Genomic DNA, 19226 nt, shown 5'->3' with positions numbered 1-19226 from the left:
TGATCAACAAACTGGAACAGACTGATCTTTACTCAGCTGGTCATGCGAATCCATCTATGATACTGAATTCATCTCTGCTTCAACTTTAACATGGCACATAAAGATCCACTTAACTGTTCACAATAATGTTTGCAAACAAGGCCTATAACCAGAATGTTAATGGTCAAGTGGGGATCCCAAATGAGGTGAACTTTGATCATGCTCTATAAAAAAACACATACATCTCACTTCTTCACCGCTGGCTAACCATTCTTTGCTCCGAGTGCCAACGGACAACTTTACTGTAGGGCAAATCTCCCCCGAATATGTCTAGGGCACTCCCGACAGTAACATCGACCCGACTTTTGCCTGCTTGCTTTATCCTCTCCAAGTCGTCCATTGTCGACACACCTCCGGCGTATGTTGTTGGGATCTACAGAGCCAAGATAAATTAGAGGCACATGTTGAGTACACATGACAGAAAACTACTCTGAATATAAAGCTGAACACCTCTAGAATAAAATGTAAGTAATTGAATTTCATTTCTAGATGCATGCAAGTTCAATAAAATCAAGCATGGAAAGACGGTCGAGCAACTAGTACTAAGTGTTTGATTCACCTCGCTACACAGAATTCGCTCTCCAAACAATGTACATAGTTTCTTTTCATTTTTCTTTTGGTGGGTGGGTAGCAAGCAATTGATTTGTTAATGGGACAATTAGATAAAAACTACAATATGCAGTCAGTGAGAAAATAAAGGATACTGATCTTTATTTTAAAAAAGTCAAAAAAGAAACACAGAACTCGAACTTAAACTGGTGCACCAAGTAACTGTACATACAGGTGAATGGAGTCCCAATAGTGCCACAAGTTCCTCGTCAATTCCTAACCTGCAGTTCACAGAATAGCTTTGACAATGAGTACAGTATAACTATATATCATAAGATGGGTGGTTTACCGATCGACAACAAGCTTAAATTAGACAAATTAACTACTCACAGAACGTTTTTACGATGTCATAACAGGACGATTAACATGAAGAGATTTCAGTGATATCTAGTTTCGGGGAGATTAAAACTTAAACATGGGTGAATAAAATGTGCACTACCGATGAGTCACCAGTAAGTCACGCAATTACAAGAAAGAGGAAATTCCTGCCTGCGGCCAAGTTTTTAGTTGTGGGATGGTCCATATACTGCAATGGAGCTTGACAGGTTTTGCTGGATGATATGGTTTGGCATCTAGGAGGGATATCAACAAAAAAAAAATGATGACTTTCCTCTAGGACCAATCCCATAGATTTACCACTTGGTACAATCAACCACACAATCGGAAACTTCGGTTTTTCAATGTGTCTTCAAATTTACAAATTGAGCTCAAACACACGCACAGGCACCCAAAAGGGTGCAGATGAAATTAATTCAGAATCTCGAGAATAACTGTGGCAAGCACATAGTCGTATAAATTAGATAGTCATGGGAAGTTAAAACGACAAGACAATTATATCTACCAAAGGGTGACTACACTACTACTGTATATCAACAAAAGATGGATTAATTAAATACAGAAAGAACATGGTTCACCTTTTGCCCTCCACATCAACTCCATGAACCAAAAACTCATCTGCATAGGCAGCAAGACGTTCTAATGTTGGCCCATCCACATAGACATCACTGAACTTCTGCCATCTGTCAGTCACAATGGCATATTTGCCATCCTAACCAGAAACATTTTGGTAAGATAAACCGAAGATAGAAAGAGCTGTCAGTAAGATAACAGCGGCCAGCAGGGAACTGATTTTGTTCCATTATCAAGCTTCCTATTTATGCAATCGGCTTAGCTCAACTTGTACTCAATGTAATTGTTACATTAAGTAAGGCAATGCTCTATGTTTGGATGACGAGGGGCAACAAACCATGTTACTTTTAGTCTTTTAGAGAAAATTTTATGTAAGTTGCACACAAATTTCAAAAGGTAGATCACAAGAAAACAGTACTGTAAATTAGCACTGATGTTCAGTACATTAACATACTTCGAAGTTTTAACACATGATGAAATGTACCTTTTTTCGACAACTAAGGTCCAAAACAAGCCTTTGCTTCCCAACAAGCTCGACAAGTTGCGTCAGTCTTTCGATGTTCATTTTTCCATCACTAAATACATACTGCATAAAAGACTATACATAAGCTGCAAATATTCAACTGATCAGTCATCTATCATCTACAAACAAAAAGCAACTAGAATAGATGAGAAAAATTTCCAGACCCAGAGCGCAGGTGCTAACCATCTAGTTCCGAAAAAAATCCAACTTTGAACAACATGTTATAGCTAATACTAGCCATTGAGGCTCTTAGAGAGTCTTTGTCATCAAGAAAAATAAAGCCACAAAGCAACCACATTGGCAATAGAAGAGTAGCCAAAATGTGACAATAGAAAAACTGGTAACAGCTGCGGATAAGTGATTATCCATTGGATATATAGGCAACGTTACTCTGGCAGCATTCTAGGTCTTCGTGAAACAACAATATTGATATCAAAGAAAAAAATAGTTTAAACAATTTCACAAACAAGAGATGAACAGGAAGTTGAAATACAATGTGGGCCAGGCCCTAATCTTATTCCATAATCTAATATGCATATGTACATTTAACAAACAGAGGCGTAAATGGTTCATGGCAAGAAGAAAAAATATAACTGCATTATTTACACAAAATTAGAGCATGAACACGTACAGAAGTTACAATCACGTGACTTGCCCCTTCATTAAGGTAAGACATTGCATTCTCCAAATTTATTCCACCTCCAACTTGCAAACCACCTAGTATTATGATAGTCCATGTTTATGGCAATGTGTTAATTTGATGGCATCTCCAGCTTATACAATACAATAGAAACAAACAATACAGCATGAGCGCCACTATCAGATGTACAAAACTCCCCCATGGGAGAAATTGATGGCAGTAGCCTTAACTCATTGTAAACAACAACAGCACAGGGCCCTTGCAATAAGTCCAAAATTTGGTATTGTAATCTTAAAGAATGTTTTCACCAGATAAGAACTTGAATTGAAGATAATAAACTACCAACATAAATCTATGCTGCTCGTGAATATTATGAACCAACACGAACACACGCTTCACTGCTTGAGATGTGCGTCACATATTAAAAGTTGCACAACATGCTTAGTTTCAACAAAGAAGCTCTTTAATCAGACCCAAATGCTACATCATATACTTTCTGAAAAGGAAAAAAAATACAGTTCTGGTGATAATTGATAAATAATAACAAGATAACATATTCTCACCAGGATATGCATGTAGTGCTTCCAGGGCAGCAGAACGGCTCGCATCGTCTCCGCCAAGCATTATGACATGCCCACCAACAAGTCCATCATCTTTATAAACATTCGCGAATTCCGCTGCAGACTTGTCCGACTCAAAGTTGGTCACTAGTGCCGTGCCATCGTCCGTTGCATCCCGGAGAGTGGAGCCAACAATCTGTTTAACTTTCCCCTACGAGTTCACAAAAATAATCTATCAGATAGGCCATGTTCTTAATGCCAGATGTGCCTAAACGTTGATGATTGGAAATCTACCGGTGAGCACGGTTTGTGAATTCTAAATACACTAAAAAAATTACAGGCATCGATTTACATTCATGTCGGAGTAAGAAACAGCTGCTAATCCCAACAGTGAAGGGTACCATTCCTACTGGCTACTGACCTTGTGAATGTCGATACATGGCCTGAAGCTAACGGAGCACACGACGGTACGTCCTCCTGCCAAAACGCACGGCCAATCTCATAATCCCGACTATCGACCAGAATATAATGCATCTCAAGACACAGAGGGATTCGAAGGGGGGAAGACATACTTGACGCGCTGGATCTCGCCGGGGGCACCGAGACCCGCGAGCTTTGCCAGCGGGACTGCGGCGCCGTGCAGGGTGGCTGCGGAAGCCTCGCCGCGCACCTCGACGCCATCCGGAAGCTCATCGGCGGCGGCGGCGGGGTAGGGTTTTGGTTTTTCTCTGTCTGTTCGGGCGGTGAGAGGCCGGATGAAGAGGGTCAGACTCGGACTAAAGTTGAGTGTCGGACGCTGTCACATCCGACGGTCCGGATGCGGTCATGTCAGATCGGACGGCCCTGAGCTCCGCGTCTCCGGGCTATTACCTCCCGCATCTAGCTCACGGGGCGAGCCATCCACCGATTTGGCCGTTCTCGACTCGGCGGAAGGACTCGCTCGCTCGCTCCCCACCGCCGCCGCCGCAGCCGCCGCCGACGGCCGACGAGGATGTTCTTCCACATCGTCCTGGAGCGGAACATGCAGCTGCACCCGCGCCACTTCGGCCCGCACCTGCGCGACAAGCTGGTCGCCAAGCTCATGAAGGACGTCGAGGGCACCTGCAGGTAGGGTTTCCGCCAACCCCCTCCTCCGCCCGCCCCCTCCTCCGGCTCGCTGAATCCGGTTGGCTGTATCGCAGCGGGCGGCACGGGTTCGTGGTGGCGATCACGGGGGTGGAGGAGGTCGGGAAGGGGCTCATCCGGGAGGGCACGGGCTTCGTCACCTTCCCCGTCAAGTACCAGTGCGTCGTCTTCCGCCCCTTCAAGGGCGAGATCCTCGAGGCCGTCGTCACCATGGTCAACAAGGTGGGCTTTTACTCGATATCCGCAGGCGTGATGTGCTCTGCAGTGCCCGGTTTACTGAGCTTCGATTGCTCGTCTTGTTGGTTCTGCAGATGGGGTTCTTCGCGGAGGCTGGGCCTGTGCAGATCTTCGTGTCAAATCATGTGAGTGAACTCGTGTGCTTTTGATCGGACCTGCTTTGTCAAATTGGTGGAGTAAATCGATGAACTTCAGAATTCTCTATGTAATCAATTATGCAGTACAAGCTCTTACGTCCGATTTGGATGTGCTTCTTGCCGACCTTGCACATTCTGGCTTACTGGTTGTGTTATTCTGCTTCTGTATGCAGTTGATTCCTGACGATATGGAGTTCCAATCTGGTGATGTGCCAAACTACACAACTTCTGATGGATCGGTATGCTTATTTTTGTACAAGTGGTTCCTACTGTTCTTCTCATCGTCGGTAGTTACTAGCCAAGTGTCACATGTATTACTACAGACTTCACTGGTACATTCATTCATGCTTAAAACAAATGAAATGTTTATTTAGATTAACGATTATCCCTTTTGACCTTTATATTTTGTAAGCATATCAGATTTACTCTGGCTTTTGCTTTCTAAAGATGGTAATGTTTGTTTGGAGTTGCAGAAGAAGTTGTTTGGCTTGTCGAAGAATTAAAGCAATGAGATATTACATGTCGAATGACTAACTACTTATTTTGTTGGTTTGGTGAGAAAATAAAGAACAAAAACAAACTCCACAAGAAACAATAGGGGATAAGAAGGCCCGCGAGTCTGTGTATTTTCTTTTGTGTGAGAGAGCGAAGTTAGCACCATACCACTGCCGAACCACCACCATCACGAACTCCCTTTTATATTATGATAGTACACCTGTACACTACTGGCAGGTCATGTTCACTTGTTATTTTACTCTTATTGGAGCATCTTTGAAATGATATTGTGTGTGCTTGTAAAAAAAATTAACAATCTAATTGTTTATTCACAATGCTATAAGAAATTATAAATGCTTTAATGCATATATGAATTGGTATATATAAATAAGCTCTCAAAAAATTACTATGAGGTACTGGCTATCATTATGACATAGAAAAGGATAGTTCTGTTGAAAGCGATTTGTTTTAGTCATTCTTGTGTGCTAAGTGGGAATTGCTTGTTTGTCTGGTTCAGGTGAAAATTCAAAAAGAAAGTGAGGTTCGTTTGAAGATCATAGGCACCCGTGTTGATGCGACAGAAATTGTAAGTCTGTTACCCTTTCTTTTGTGGAAGTTTCTGAAATGGAAGTGCTCAGTTTTTAGAAGTATGAGGCAGGACCTCTGTGAGTTGTTGATTTTTGACTTGATGATCAAATTCCATATGCAGTACCATTGAGATCATTACATAAAAAGAATTGTAGTTGCCAATTTTCTATCAGTCTATGAAGAGGCATGTGTAGGTTTTGGGGAAAATAGTGACTTGATTCAACTTAATTAATTAGTCCAAGATTCATATTTATGAATTCAGGTAGATAGGATGGTGTCTATGTACTGTTGTGTAAACTTTAAAGTGTTCTTTCTTCTTTCATATGCTATAATTACCAGAGGTATATAACTGATACGGAGTACTCTAATCCTGTTTAGATTCATAATATATGGGTTTTGCCAAAATGTTGAATGCAACTTACTTGATTTCTATCTACTGAAACCATAATTAGATACTCCCTCAGTCCGGGTTTGTAAGGCCCCCTCGAATTTAAGTCCAACTTTGGCCATCAAATTATGACTTATTTTCCATAAAAAGTTCGCTTTTTGGATTCATATTTTCAAAATGTTTTCAAAGGCATTTTTTTTTTGGCAAATAACTCAATTTTTGTTAGTTAAATTTATGGTCAAAATTCAAGGGGCCTCACAAGCCCGGACAGTGTGAGTACCAAAAACAAGGCAATTTCGTCATGAAGCTACAGTTGTATCTGTATCCATCCTATTAACACCTTTTAGGCTTTGAGATGTGCAATTTCTTATAGTTTGATCATTTTTTGTCTCAGTTTTGCATCGGCACGATAAAAGATGACTATCTGGGTATTATCAGTGATCCTGGTGCAGCATCGTAAATGATCCAGACAAGACTGCAGCCTTATGATACTCTTCAACTTCGACATCCTGATGCATTGTAACGTGAAGAAAGACTGCAAGAGAAATGGGTCCTGTATTATCATAACTAGGATCTTTAACTGTAGTCAATGAGCCACAGTAGTGGTTAATTTATTGGGATTGAAGCAGCTGTCTGAACCTTCTGATAAGATTGCACAACTATGTGTTGCCAAACCACTTACTTTACTACATCTGATGATGGTAAGACTGCAAAGAGAAATGGGTCCTAAGCAGCTGTCTGAACCTTCTGATAAGATTGCGCAACTATGTGGTACCAAACCACTTATCTTACTACATCCGATGATGGTCATTGTTGGCAGTCAGATCTTAACCAAACGGAAGTACAAGTCAATGCTATCAAATGAAATGAACATATCTTCTTATAACGTAGATTTGAATGGCATTCATGGGGTAGTGATACACAGATATTTGAGATTGTCCCATCTGGCAACACCGTACTAACAGACACCTTTCGCTAAGACAGTTAGACTAATGTTAGCTGTAAGCGTTACATGATCAGCTCCCACAAGGTGGTGCGCCTAAAATACGTAGATACCTGCATAAGGAACAACTGAGATCAGATGATGCAATATAAAACCGTTGAATTAACATTAAATTTAAACCCTCTTTGGGATATAAAACACATACAGCTCACCTGCTTTAACCTGAGGTTAGTGTAATCACTTTTCAGATGTCATTCTTTTCTCCGGGAGGGAGCCATGCTGTACACATGGAAATCACAAACTTGTTTCCACCGACATGATCATGCTACTGCTCTGTTTCTAATTCACTTCAAATGCTGCTCCAAGATGTTCCAAAATTGATTTTGTAAATCACAATGTAGAAGTGTTCCTGAAAGATTTGAGAAGGTGCTAGTAAGCTCGCGTGAAGACCATGATAGGAAATATGTGAATAGCTCTTGAATATCTGGTACCATCAAGCCAATCTATCTGAAAAGGAAGCCAGGCCCATTAAGGCAAATAAGCAAAGCAACGAAAATGCATCCACAATGCGAAATGAGGACTCCGTGAGAAAGTAGATCTTGTGGTTGTTAGGGTCACCACGGTATCCTCGCGCAATCATTGCCTGCACAAAACAGAAAGAATCTGAGGTTAAAGAGGCGAAGCAACAAAAGATTACAGCTGTATCAGTCTACTACAAGGACTCCATTTCCATCTAAGTACTACGATCTAGACAGCTATGTGCCTGAAAATGTAATATGTCAACTATGATATAATCAAGTTTCACCATTCTTATGTCAATGAGACTACAGAAGAGCGCCTCAATTAAGGATGCAGCTGTGCTCGATGTTCCTTTTCTCTAAGCATTTTTTGCTTAATTAAGTTCAAACAAAAGCCATCCAAATTTCAGACAGCTAGTGATCACCTATGCGATTTCTACCCCATTTTGGCCCAAACTCATTTCTGATACACAAACAGTGAAGTCCATGCCTGGTTCAGTTTTCCTGAGACATCCAACTCGACAACACAACCAGGAATGGTTTGTCATAAAAAAGCTAATGTCGTGTGCCCTTAGAAACGGACCTAAAGACAGATATGATAAGTATCTTTTATAGAGATAGTGTAGTGATTCGTACACAGGTATTAGCAATGGTTGTTAAGCGTGTACAGATGTGATTGGCACGCTGGTGTGAAAGACACTTGTGTACGTATGTGCCTAATTGCAGTAAACATCTATAATGGTGAGATGCACAGGGGAGAGGTTGCACAGCAACGACTTGAGATAGAATAGTACTAGATGAAGGAAGGCACTGCTTGGGGGAGGACTAGACCTGAAATAGCGATCAAGGAATACCACAGCCAGCCAGCTAACAATCAAATCTACAGTAACTTTGTAGCTAATAAAGATAACCTTACAAACAATATAAGATCGTACCACCAATACAACAATAGTTGATAGCTAAGTAATATTCAGCCAGTTCTAACAAAGTAGAAACATTCCGAGCTTCTGGCCACTGTTGCTCCTGTTTGGCAAACCGTCTAGGTTGCACGTAACACCATATGCTAACGACAGGCTTATGGACTTTCAACTCAAATTCTTATCCTTCACAGTGACAGGAGAACACTTCCAAATCTGAGATCAATGTAAAAGACCATGTGAATTTGGTTATGAAAAGGGGAAATGGCCTGCTACCCTGGGGATAGCTGCTCCCCCTAATTCCACTGTGCAACTGATTGCTTGGGGGATACATGCTGGCGTTGTTTAGCATCTACTGTCATATAGGCTTATAGTAACTATTAAGTTAAGAAAGTTTTCTGAATCTTGAGTCTAGTCAAACATCAAATATTAGTGCATGCTGCCAAAGTACTCAAGATATATGATCCTATTAATGCCAATCTTAGACTCTTAGTAAATATGTGTGACCAAGGACTGCTAGATGGATTCGTAGAAAATTGTAATAATTAGTTCATAAAACAACACATGAACACAATGGATCACACTCAGCCATGTTCATAAATTCACTTTTCTGAGGATTGTGAAACTTCGAAATAAACTGACCTTGGATATTTGCTCCGCATGATCAAATATATTCTTGAAAATTCGCTGGACATAGTTGAAGAAAACTGCAAAGATGATATTAGTGTGAAAGTTCAATTCAACGTTTTTCCACATAATAATATGTAAAGTAGTTGATTCAACCCTGATAGCCAGGTTAGAGAAAGTACATACTATCTATCGTTTCCATAGTGGCCAGATTTTTCCAATCAATCCGACGTGTTACGATTGCCAGTGCTGAATTGCGAACCTAGTACAAATTTTGAATAATGTTACTTCAAGGTTTGGTCTCAAATAGCAGTGTGTGTGTAGTTAAGAAAAGGTAAAATCAGTGTTCAGTTTGGCAATTAGCCTACACTTGCCTCATCAAATACTAGATTAATGAACCTCAAAGATAGTAGCAGTGTAAGTACTATCTCGGGTACTGGTACACCAATAAGCTTCAGTGGAATCATAAACCACCACAAAGCAGAAGCAAGCTGCTCAGGAGTGGTCGTGGTCAAGCAGAGACTTGCACTTTGGAATATCTGCATCCAAACAACAAGCATTTCCATGAACATCTCAATTTGCATTACTTGAATTTAAAAAAACTAAAAACAGTATATTTTGCACTCAGGATGTGTCTGTCTGCTGTACTTCACCAGCTAGAGAATGCAAAAGGCATTAGAAAGCAAAAGATAAGGAAGATTTTGGGTCAGAGAAATATTAGGCAAATACTTAGATGAAATGGAGGAACATACTGCAAAGGAGAGGCATGCCGATGTACTTGCTACTGCTAGGCCTTTCCTTGTAAACTGTAGTGGCCCTAGTTTCATGATTGTGTAAGAATATCCACTCAAGGAACAAGGAATATTCGGCACACCTAGAACAGATGGGGGAGGAGTTCTTGTCTGTAGTAGGGAAGGCGTGCCATCGGCACCAAATCCCAACATTATGAATATGATGCCTGAAAGAAGAGTAACCCTTCCAAGTTGATCCTACAGAGTAAATACAATTTGATTTATGGATACAAGCAAAGCAAGTGCATTTCAAGAAGAATATACTTAATATACAAGACAATAAATGCTATGAGTAGAATGGGTAAATAAGGGATAAGATATAAGTAAAACATGATCGCTGAAACTGTCTAACTTAAAGTCCTGCATCAGCACCAAAAATGACAGTAAATTAACTACAGTTTGCTATGTTAAGAGTATCGGTTTTTATTTGTCATGTACATGTGGGGCCCCAACAAGGCAGCAATAGGAGCAAATCAGAGTATATGGCGGCAGCATTAATTAGGATAAATGATTTCGGTACTACATATTTTCTTTTGGTGAGTTCTTATGTTACTTTTTTTTCGTTCAGGCAGATCTTATCTTATACGTTCTAATATCTGTATACAAGGACCATGTTATCACTTATCAGTTCTGTAAAGATGAACAATAAAATCTTTCAACTAATGTGCTGTCCACCAAGTCTACGCTCATGTTTTTGCTAAGAATCTAATATCCCCACCCTTCAGCTATAAATGCTATATGCCAGTGGACCTTCCATAGTACGGTAGTTAACGCGATGTAGTAATATACATCATAGTATTGGTTTAGGTCTAGAACAATACCAGGATTGTGCCTGCATGCTGTTGACTTGTTGTGTGTAAATTCTGTTCTGCTATATTTGTATAATGATTTTTTGTTGTTCCATTTGGATATAAAAATCATCTACATGCATTGTTTATGAAGTGCCATCAAGCAGGCTGTAGATGTATGATGACAATGGTAGTGTTCTTTTATGCATTTTTTTTCCTGGGACAAGGATTGCATTAGAACGTAAATGTGATAACATGGCACTCTGTTGTGCTTCACTTTGCACTCAGATTAAGTAGAGAAATATTAGTTTCACTGTGTGTGTTCAGTTTTTTCACCAAATATGGTATTTAATAGATCCAATATATGCATTTTGACAGCTAAGGTGTTTATTGAAAATATGTTAGGTGTCAGTAAATACCAAAATATTTCAGTAAGGATATCATATTTACCAAAGCTGGTGTGGATCACCAACGCTGCAGCGGAAGCCGCTGTATAGTTGCCATAAGTCGCTGTTTAGTTGCGAGTTGCCGTGATTTTTGGAAAACGACTCGGCGACCATGCAACGACTCAAAAACCATGGTGATAATAAATTCAAATTCCAGACAAGGCCTTGTGATTGAAGAGCAACTTCAAGTAAGGATATACCATGTCAGAGCCCCCTAGCAACTTAATGTATCCAGACTCCAGAAAGAGTCTATCATTATGCATGGGAGTTAGGTTTTTGGGCTATAGGTGACAGTCCGTGAGCAGGAACTACACCATATGCGAGTGCAACATAGTTTCCGGGTTTTTCAGATTGGTCGGTTGATCCGGCGGTTTTTACTGATTATACTGAATATCAAAACCAAGGACTCTGTCTTACCATACCAAATACCAGATTCCTATAGAACTGAGTTGACCGGCTTGGTTCGGTAGAAAACTGCACAACCCTATGTTTCAGTCTAGACTAGGAGTCCTCGCGCACTCCCTATATTTGGCCCTTAGCCTAGAACATGAAAACTAAGATTGAATCCCTTTTGACTTACACAAACCATAAGCTTCAACATGTATGGAAAATTATCGATGCAAACGAACATCATAAGGAAAATTCCAAGTAGCTGGGGAGGATCAAAAGTTTAAACCAGAATTAGATATGCATGTAAACATACCTTCCAAACATGATTTGGCAGAACCCACATTGAAAGAAGAGCAAGGCCAGCTACCAAACCAAACCGCATATAAATATTTGACCTGGCTGGTAGGACAACAAGGGCCAAGAGCCACACCTGCAAACAGAAAGAGCTACATTGTTAGAAGCAGCAGGAGAGCAACAGGTACAAGATAATTCAGTTGATCTTTTAACTTCAATTAAAGTATTTCATTTATCTCTCATTTACTGAAGACTATAACACCATCTAACATTACCAAGACGAGAACACCATCTAACATTACCAAGACGATAGCACCATCTAAGAGAAGTAGACCAGCCGCGCGCAATAAAGCTGTGTGCTGTCTGAGATGCCATATTCCCCCTCCCTCTAAGGTAGTAGGTAGATAAAACAAGTGAGAGACCAAGTGAGAGACCACATAGTACATAGACCATTTAATTTCTCCTGTTTCATTTGACATGTTTATTTCAATTGATTACAAGACGACATATAGGCATGCAGAAGGATACAGAAGCTTTAACAAACTAAGCATCATTCCACAACTAATCTTGGTTAACCCTAGAACATGAGCTCGGCTCAGTAAATCCTTCTCTCCGAGTATTCAACATTATCAAGAACTATATACACAGGTCTGCTCATCCAACAACTTTTTGTGATGTCATAATGCTGGGCAATAAAATTGACACATCGTTTTCTTCATTTACTAGTTCATAACCCAGGGGAGACATTTTCACGAAGACCTGGCGTGCATCATCTCTGAACCGGCACCATAGAAACTAATGGCAGTTTATCCGAAATGCGAGTGAGGGTAGTTACCAGCTTGACGCGGGGGTCGACGGAGTGGAGGAAGGTGCGAGGGGAGTCCACGAACTGGCAGATGGGCGTGGCCGCGGCGCCGGAGATGAGCCGGAGGACCTGCTCGGGGCCGACCCCGCCCACTGCGGCGCGCGGGATCCACGCGGCCCATCGTGCGGCGCCATTCTTATCCCCTGAGGACGACGAGGAGGAGGGGGCTGCGGGCGTGGCGGGGTTGGAAGCGGAGCACACGAGCAGGGCGAGGCGGGCGCTTCTGTTCCCCGCCCTTGGCTTCGCCGGGAGGTGAATCCAGTTGGGATTGGTGGTGGTTCTCGCCGCCGGGAGCGCGAGGGAGTGGAAAGGGCGGAGCTGGACGGCGGCCATCGGTGGCTCGCTCCGCCGGAGGGCGCGCGCCGCGGGGGCAGGACGGGTGAGCCTCGAGGCCGAAGAAGCAGACTAGCAGGATTTGCAGCTGCTGGCGCAAACCGGCCGGCTTGAGTAATTTTATTTTCGAAATACAGTATATGTTTTTCGTGTGTACCAGACGTGTTTTCAAACTTTGAACACATTCTGGAGCTACATCAGGAGTTCAACCATGGTGTGAAATGTTGGTATCGTATTCGTATGGAGGAAAGAAACCTGTGTTAAAAACTTAAAATCGGTGATTCGGTCTTTACAACCTACTCTATGAGTTGCTTTTAGACGACAGGAAGGAAAAACTCGGCTTTAAATTAACGAAGTCATCAACATGCCAAGAATTACACAAGGCAACCACAAACAGAAGATTCAAAATGCTAAAAACAGCTTAGAACAGTAAACAAAAGATTAAGACAAGAACAAATCACCATCCTCATCCATGACTGAAAATGGAACCCTGCCCCCCAGCCCTGACTCGAAGGCCGCCGAACAGTTGACCATGGAGATGCTCACCATAGACCAAAGGATTGGACCAGGAACCAATAGAGCCACTTGCCAACTGAGTGCATCGAGCTCACCAGCAAAAGCCTTGCCACGCACACGGATGCACCTACGAGGAAGGAAAGTTGCTTTGTTGTGGTCGTTGATGGAGAAGGTGCGGTGAATTAAGAGTTTTTGTCACACCACATAGCGCTGGAACAAAACCTGCAAGGAGCACCCTGCTCAAGCCATCCCAGCACATCACTCCAAACGAGGGAAGGTGAGGATTCCCCTCCCTGCTCAGATATGAGGGCAACGATCCACCGGCGAGCATGCGGAAGGGACAAGCCGACTAAACCCACATGGATGCAGGGATCCTAGACTAAAAAGCTCAGCGCCATCACCATGGATCAAACCTCGGTGATGACAACCGGAACCAGAGCAAGCCCCGCACCCGGCCCCTTTTACCCAAAGCGGCACCTTCAAGAAGGTGGTGTCACCCAAGACCCAGGACACCGATGTCGCTCAACCCAGAAGATTTGGGATTTCTTCTCGCTTAAAGAGAGGGGAGGGCGAGGAAGGGAACAATACATCAACGACGCCTCCAAGGAAAACGACGTGCACCCATAGACGTCGCGGCTGGTGCAGACAATGAGGGATTTCTCCTAGTCCTACCTTTTGCCTGACAGATCGAGCGGCTAGAAGCCACCGGAGTTCAACACGAGAAAGGTAGGGCACGCTCGGAGGAGGAGTCACCTTCACATCTGGATCAAAAGCTGGTGAGCAGACTGAGTGCCACGACCAACACCCTAGAGTCCTCGCCATACACACGAACAAGGACAAGGCCAACACTCGTGTGCACTGCTTGCGGTAAAGCCAACGCTGCCTCACCACCCGAGGTTGTTGCATCTACGTCTGGGGGCACAAAGAGACGAGATCCTTGTCGGTACCTTCCTGAGTGGTCGCGTAGCTTCCTAGCGGTCACCTCTGGTAGCGGTAGAGATAGGAAAAAGCTAGTGAAGGAGGGTGGCGGCGCTAGGGTTTCAGTTACCGCCCGAGTCGTCCGAGAGGGAGCGACGCGGGGCGTTGTCTAACCATTATGTTAATCTCAGATAATTCAAGGCACCAAGATGAGCGCCTAAATATGTTGAAGGTTTGGATTTTCGGGATTTTGAGCTTTTCAATAATGTTATGCTAGGTAAGAAAGCTTTGCACCTACTGAGAAATCCGAATAGTCCATGTGCTCTTGTACTTAAGGGAAAATACCATCCTAATGATGATATTTTATCATATGGGTGTTCAAAATTATTAATATGTTGGATGGGGAGCGAGAACCATGAACAATATTTCTTCATACTTTATTGGTAAATCTCAGACGATCGTTTTTTCTTTTGATAAAGGAAATATATTAATATCTCCAAGATAACAAGTATATCTAACCTTAAATAAAATGTCTAAAGTACATTAAGGAAGAAAAGAAAGAAGAAGAAAACCCAGAGAACAACCACTCGCAGCCACAACACACAAATCGCCACCAAATACATCACCTGAACCAGAAATGGGATTATCCAAAGTCTACCTCCAAAAAGAAAACATTGTATAAGCACCTTCGTCGCCCAATCAACAGAGGTTTAAATCTTCAGTCAAAAGTGCAAGCAACCTGGTGAAAAGTGCAAGTTGCACACATTTCACATTTCATTACAGTGAAGTTGATGCTTTAAATCAGTTGAGATTTAAGAAAAAATTCAGTCATGACTGATGGACAGACTCTTCTTCGTATTGGATAGCTTTTGTACAGAGTGCGAGCAGCCAACAAATTAGGTAACACACCAGTCACTAGTGAAGATACACGGTTCAACTTTGTCGATTAAACGATTACATCAGTAACAGCACAACATATACTAGTATTGCATAACTCAGAAATCATCGCTCGATGAAAGAACACCCATGAGACAATTTTGCCGCACGCACACACACAGCGACACACACGGTATAGCACAATCTGTATATATCCCCACAGCACGCAGAGGACACACGGCAGACGCGAACCAATCCCTGGCAAGATGATGCACCTCAATTTATACACACTTCATCGACGACGCCAACGGCCTGACTCTGCAGATCGATCAAACTCTGGCCCTGACTCCCATGGGCGTCCCCACGATGGCCGCGTTGGTTCCGGCGTGCAGCGAGCCGACGCAGAGCAGCTGCGTCCCCGCCAAGATGATGGTGAACGTCTCCAGCGCGCGCTGCAGGCGCACACGGGATCCGTTAGGTTCCACACAAGAACAAGATCGAGAAGAGAGATTCTGAAAGCGGAAAAACAAGATTGCTGACAAATCTTCATTAGTTAATGGTGCTTACCAGGCTCGGGGGCCTCCAGCCGATGCTGATCTCCTTGCACGCCAGCCTGCATTCCACGACCCACAAAAGTGTGTTAATTAGGACCAAGTGTTCGAGCTTAATTTGTGGAAGACTGGAATGGTTCTTGTCAATGAATTAGTTACCCCATGGCGAGGAGGGTGAGTGTCCAGGCGACGATGGCGGAGGCAGTGGCGGACATCATGCTGGCGGGGTGGCCCTCGGTGACGTCGCGCAGTCCGGTGAGCGAGGTGGCGATGCCGACGGCGCTGGCGAGGAGCGCGAAGATGACGAAGAAGCCCGTGGCGAGGTTGCCGATCGGGAAGTAGATCGGGAACAGGCGCACCGGGGGCGTCGCGCCCTTCACTGCACGCATCCACGCCAAGGAACACAGATCAAAATCGAATTCATAAGTTTCAGTCAGCGATGGTGCTTGCTTGCACTTGAATGATCACTTACGTGAGTGGGCGCTGTCCTCGATGCTGTAGTTGATGGCCCAGCCGGCGATGACGGCGACGACGATGTACATGATGAGGTTGAGGAACAGGAAACCCGAGGCCAGCGACCTGTTCGCCATGCTTTTCTTACTTAGCTGCTGCTGATCGATATCGATGCGCCGGCGTGCGTGCGCTCGCCCTGTGTGCGCTGCTGCCGCTATCGTGTTGTGGTGTTACGGCGTGGTGATCGGCGACCTATATAGACGCCACGGAAATGCATTCTTTTATCGGTGCAAGGATCGTCGTGCAGCTAAGAGATGCGTATGTTGAAGCCACAGGTACTCCTCGCTTGCTTTGCAGTTAAGCCAGGTATTCTTTGCTCCGGGTTCCCTGCTTTTGCTCTCTGCAAGGGACGGATCTCCATGTAGTACTCTCCGCCTACGTGATCAGGAATTCTTTTCTTCGCCCAAGTGATCTACTGATTGACACCGAAAATCTTTAAGTTTGGACCATGGTTTGGAATTTGGATTGCATAAGTTCTTTTCCTTCTTGCAGGGCAACGCCAGCCTAGTAGTGATCCGTCAGAACTTAAAACCGTCTTTTCAGAAGGAAACCACATACACAGGTTATTTTCACAGAAAGCTCTAGTTTGGAGCATGGATTGGATTGCATATGTTCTTTTCCTTCTTGCGCAGAAACGCCAGCCTCCAAATGATCCGTCAGAACTTAAACGATCTTTGCAAAAGGAAAAAAAAAAACACACGCATGTAGAGGGTGGAGATTTTTGGCTCTCGGGCACTAGCGATCATGTGTTTCAAATAATTAAAAAATCACATTTCTGAGTTTAAAAAGTTTGAAAAAAATCAGATGTAGTTATCTCACAAACGTGTAAAATATAAATTTCAAATACTTTGTATTTTTGACACAAAATAAAAAATATGTGGATCTGAATATGTATATTTTCAAATATCAAAATTTCCAAACTTTATCAAAATTTGTCATTTTTTATGTAGCCCACATTAGAAAGAATTTCGCATTAATTTTTTTGTCATTTTCGTGTAGCCCATAGTACATCATTGAATATCCCAAAAAATTAATTATTTAATTTATGATTTTATTAAAACAAAGAGATCACCAGAAGTGGTACGTGAGAGCACCCAGGAGAGGCGATCAGGAGGCAGCGGCCACAAATCCATCTAGCTAGGTTCCGCTCTCTCCACCTTCGGTGGCCTTGGGGCGGCCCCTCGCTAGCGGAGAGTTTTTTTTTCTTTACTTATGTTGTTTTTCATTGTCTTTTTTTAGGATGGTGACTCAATGGCTACATCCTAAAGTTAAAATAAGATCCTCCCGCCCTATCCTCGCTCCGGTTGTGCGTCTGGCGCATGCAAAGGGTGTGTGGAGTCGTGTGTCCGACAGATCTAGCATGATTCGATCAATTTTCATATTCATTGTTGTGGTTTCATGTCAATCTTTTCCGATATACGGTTGTCATCATTGATGACGGTTGCTACTCTACTGCGTTGGTACTTTGGGGTCTTAGCACTATAACTTCTCGTCTGTCTACTACAACAAGTCAGCTCCAGTGATGGAGGCGTGCCTTCTCGCTAGGTGGTTTTGAGTATGTCGTTGCATACAACGGCGGAGCCAGGAAATAAACATAAGGGGGACCGGGCACTGAGTAGAGCTCTAAATGCAAAAAAAAAAGGTCTATATAAGATTTTTCGGTGACGTAGCAAAAAATATACATTACATTGATAAAATATTTAGACATCTACAATAAGTAGCATGGAGGCCAAATATGCAATTATAAAAATGTGAACCAACAATTTTCAGTTGAATTGTACGTGGCGTTCTGTTGTATTGAATTCATAAATAATTCAAACCTTGTGAATTATATTGCAAATCAGGACATCAAAGTGAAATATATTGCATCTTGTATGTATTTTAAATCGGAGGAGAAATAAATTCAGGGAGAAGTTTTTCAGATTACAAGGAAGAAGCCAAAGTGGCCACCCTGAAAAAAGAAAGCCAAAACCGTTCAACCTGGGTCGAATGGGATTCATCCCAGTACCATTGTGCCTGCCTTTTTCCATATGCTAGCTTTCTCCTTAATCCGGTTGATTAGGTAAAATGTTTTGTTTTTGGGCTTGGTAGCTTGGGTGCTTCTAAAATATAAATATTGAGGAATAGAGAGAGGGGAGAGAACCTACAGGGAAGGAAAAAAGAACATGCAGCATGCAGGCTCGTAGCTCAAGCCTGAAGGAATGAGAAGAAAAGTCAAAAAGCTACTCAATGGGATCTTCTGTGAGCGGCGTACATTCATATCTGAGTTTGGGAGATGAACACGTAGATTGGATACATAGCTCCTGGCATAACTAATCGGGGGTATCAAATAAAATTCTGCATGTTAGGGGGGGCCGTGGCCCCTGCTGGTCACCCCCTGTCTCCGCCAGTGGTTGCATATTCGACGATACTCCGGTAAGGAATGCCTCATGGAGGATGAGAGAGAGGGGAGCCACACGAGTTACCCAGTTTCGGAAACCTCACGACGGTGACGAGTCCCTATTGATGCTTTCCTAGAATTATGAGGCAACAAATACAAGTTTACAATGAGTTGTGGTGTGCCTTGATACGTCCAATTTGCATCACTATTTTATATCATAATTTGCTGTTATTCATTGATATATTTCATATTGGGACACAATACTTATGTTATTTCATCTATTTTGCATGTTTCATCATTATTGGAGGAT

General features: G+C 42.8%; 4 protein-coding genes across 5 annotated transcripts; 1 reads left to right on the top strand and 3 right to left on the bottom strand.

The window, feature by feature from the left end:
* On the bottom strand, positions 1–3976 carry LOC124706583 (1-(5-phosphoribosyl)-5-[(5-phosphoribosylamino)methylideneamino] imidazole-4-carboxamide isomerase, chloroplastic-like). Of its 2 annotated transcripts, XM_047238244.1 has the most exons (9): positions 3853–3976; positions 3702–3757; positions 3284–3491; positions 2712–2797; positions 2042–2143; positions 1563–1696; positions 821–869; positions 222–412; positions 1–142 (listed from the first exon to the last, which is right to left on the bottom strand). In XM_047238244.1, exons 1-8 carry the CDS (start codon positions 3971–3973, stop codon positions 233–235), a joined length of 936 nt encoding a protein of 311 aa, XP_047094200.1. In that variant the 5' UTR covers positions 3974–3976; the 3' UTR covers positions 1–142; positions 222–232. The 2 variants fall into 2 exon arrangements, with proteins under 2 accessions (XP_047094200.1, XP_047094199.1); XM_047238243.1 differs by having other exon boundaries at positions 1–412.
* Positions 3977–4256: 280 nt separating this feature from the next.
* LOC124706582 (DNA-directed RNA polymerase II subunit RPB7) lies at positions 4257–6899 on the top strand. Its single transcript, XM_047238242.1, has 6 exons — positions 4257–4387; positions 4462–4627; positions 4717–4767; positions 4953–5018; positions 5792–5860; positions 6645–6899. Exons 1-6 carry the CDS (start codon positions 4272–4274, stop codon positions 6708–6710), a joined length of 534 nt encoding a protein of 177 aa, XP_047094198.1. The 5' UTR covers positions 4257–4271; the 3' UTR covers positions 6711–6899.
* Positions 6900–7043: 144 nt separating this feature from the next.
* On the bottom strand, positions 7044–13176 carry LOC124706581 (protein ABCI12, chloroplastic-like). Its single transcript, XM_047238241.1, has 9 exons — positions 12800–13176; positions 11984–12100; positions 10008–10244; positions 9630–9794; positions 9442–9517; positions 9271–9335; positions 7685–7836; positions 7406–7602; positions 7044–7306 (listed from the first exon to the last, which is right to left on the bottom strand). Exons 1-7 carry the CDS (start codon positions 13160–13162, stop codon positions 7687–7689), a joined length of 1173 nt encoding a protein of 390 aa, XP_047094197.1. The 5' UTR covers positions 13163–13176; the 3' UTR covers positions 7044–7306; positions 7406–7602; positions 7685–7686.
* A 2336-nt stretch (positions 13177–15512) lies between these two features.
* On the bottom strand, positions 15513–16636 carry LOC124705738 (membrane protein PM19L-like). The gene is made up of 4 exons (XM_047237444.1): positions 16496–16636; positions 16183–16402; positions 16040–16085; positions 15513–15924 (listed from the first exon to the last, which is right to left on the bottom strand). Exons 1-4 carry the CDS (start codon positions 16611–16613, stop codon positions 15802–15804), a joined length of 507 nt encoding a protein of 168 aa, XP_047093400.1. The 5' UTR covers positions 16614–16636; the 3' UTR covers positions 15513–15801.
* Positions 16637–19226: the final 2590 nt, after the last annotated feature.

This window comes from Lolium rigidum, chromosome 4 (genome assembly GCF_022539505.1).
Source record: "Lolium rigidum isolate FL_2022 chromosome 4, APGP_CSIRO_Lrig_0.1, whole genome shotgun sequence".
In the NCBI taxonomy this organism is placed as follows: domain Eukaryota; kingdom Viridiplantae; phylum Streptophyta; class Magnoliopsida; order Poales; family Poaceae; genus Lolium; species Lolium rigidum.
The sequence above is the reverse complement of the archived record's forward strand: the minus strand, read 5'-3'. Positions and strand labels throughout refer to the sequence as shown.

What these genes read in the sequence shown, in the direction of transcription:
- LOC124706583 (XM_047238243.1), bottom strand. Translation starts at nt 3,973, where the DNA reads ATGAGCTTCCGGATGGCGTCGAGGTGCGCGGCGAGGCTTCCGCAGCCA. An exon ending in CATGTATCGACATTCACAAG is followed by an intron (nt 3,492 to 3,701) that starts GTCAGTAGCCAG and finishes GTGAACTCGTAG; the next exon opens with GGGAAAGTTAAACAGATTGT. An exon ending in ACCTTAGTTGTCGAAAAAAG is followed by an intron (nt 1,697 to 2,041) that starts GTACATTTCATC and finishes GTTTCTGGTTAG; the next exon opens with GATGGCAAATATGCCATTGT.
- LOC124706582 (XM_047238242.1), top strand. Translation starts at nt 4,272, where the DNA reads ATGTTCTTCCACATCGTCCTGGAGCGGAACATGCAGCTGCACCCGCGC. An exon ending in GACGTCGAGGGCACCTGCAG is followed by an intron (nt 4,388 to 4,461) that starts GTAGGGTTTCCG and finishes GCTGTATCGCAG; the next exon opens with CGGGCGGCACGGGTTCGTGG. An exon ending in TCGTCACCATGGTCAACAAG is followed by an intron (nt 4,628 to 4,716) that starts GTGGGCTTTTAC and finishes TTGGTTCTGCAG; the next exon opens with ATGGGGTTCTTCGCGGAGGC.
- LOC124706581 (XM_047238241.1), bottom strand. Translation starts at nt 13,162, where the DNA reads ATGGCCGCCGTCCAGCTCCGCCCTTTCCACTCCCTCGCGCTCCCGGCG. An exon ending in TCGACCCCCGCGTCAAGCTG is followed by an intron (nt 12,101 to 12,799) that starts GTAACTACCCTC and finishes TTCTGTTTGCAG; the next exon opens with GTGTGGCTCTTGGCCCTTGT. An exon ending in TGCCAAATCATGTTTGGAAG is followed by an intron (nt 10,245 to 11,983) that starts GTATGTTTACAT and finishes TTTACTCTGTAG; the next exon opens with GATCAACTTGGAAGGGTTAC.
- LOC124705738 (XM_047237444.1), bottom strand. Translation starts at nt 16,613, where the DNA reads ATGGCGAACAGGTCGCTGGCCTCGGGTTTCCTGTTCCTCAACCTCATC. An exon ending in CGAGGACAGCGCCCACTCAC is followed by an intron (nt 16,403 to 16,495) that starts GTAAGTGATCAT and finishes GGATGCGTGCAG; the next exon opens with TGAAGGGCGCGACGCCCCCG. An exon ending in CTCACCCTCCTCGCCATGGG is followed by an intron (nt 16,086 to 16,182) that starts GTAACTAATTCA and finishes CGTGGAATGCAG; the next exon opens with GCTGGCGTGCAAGGAGATCA.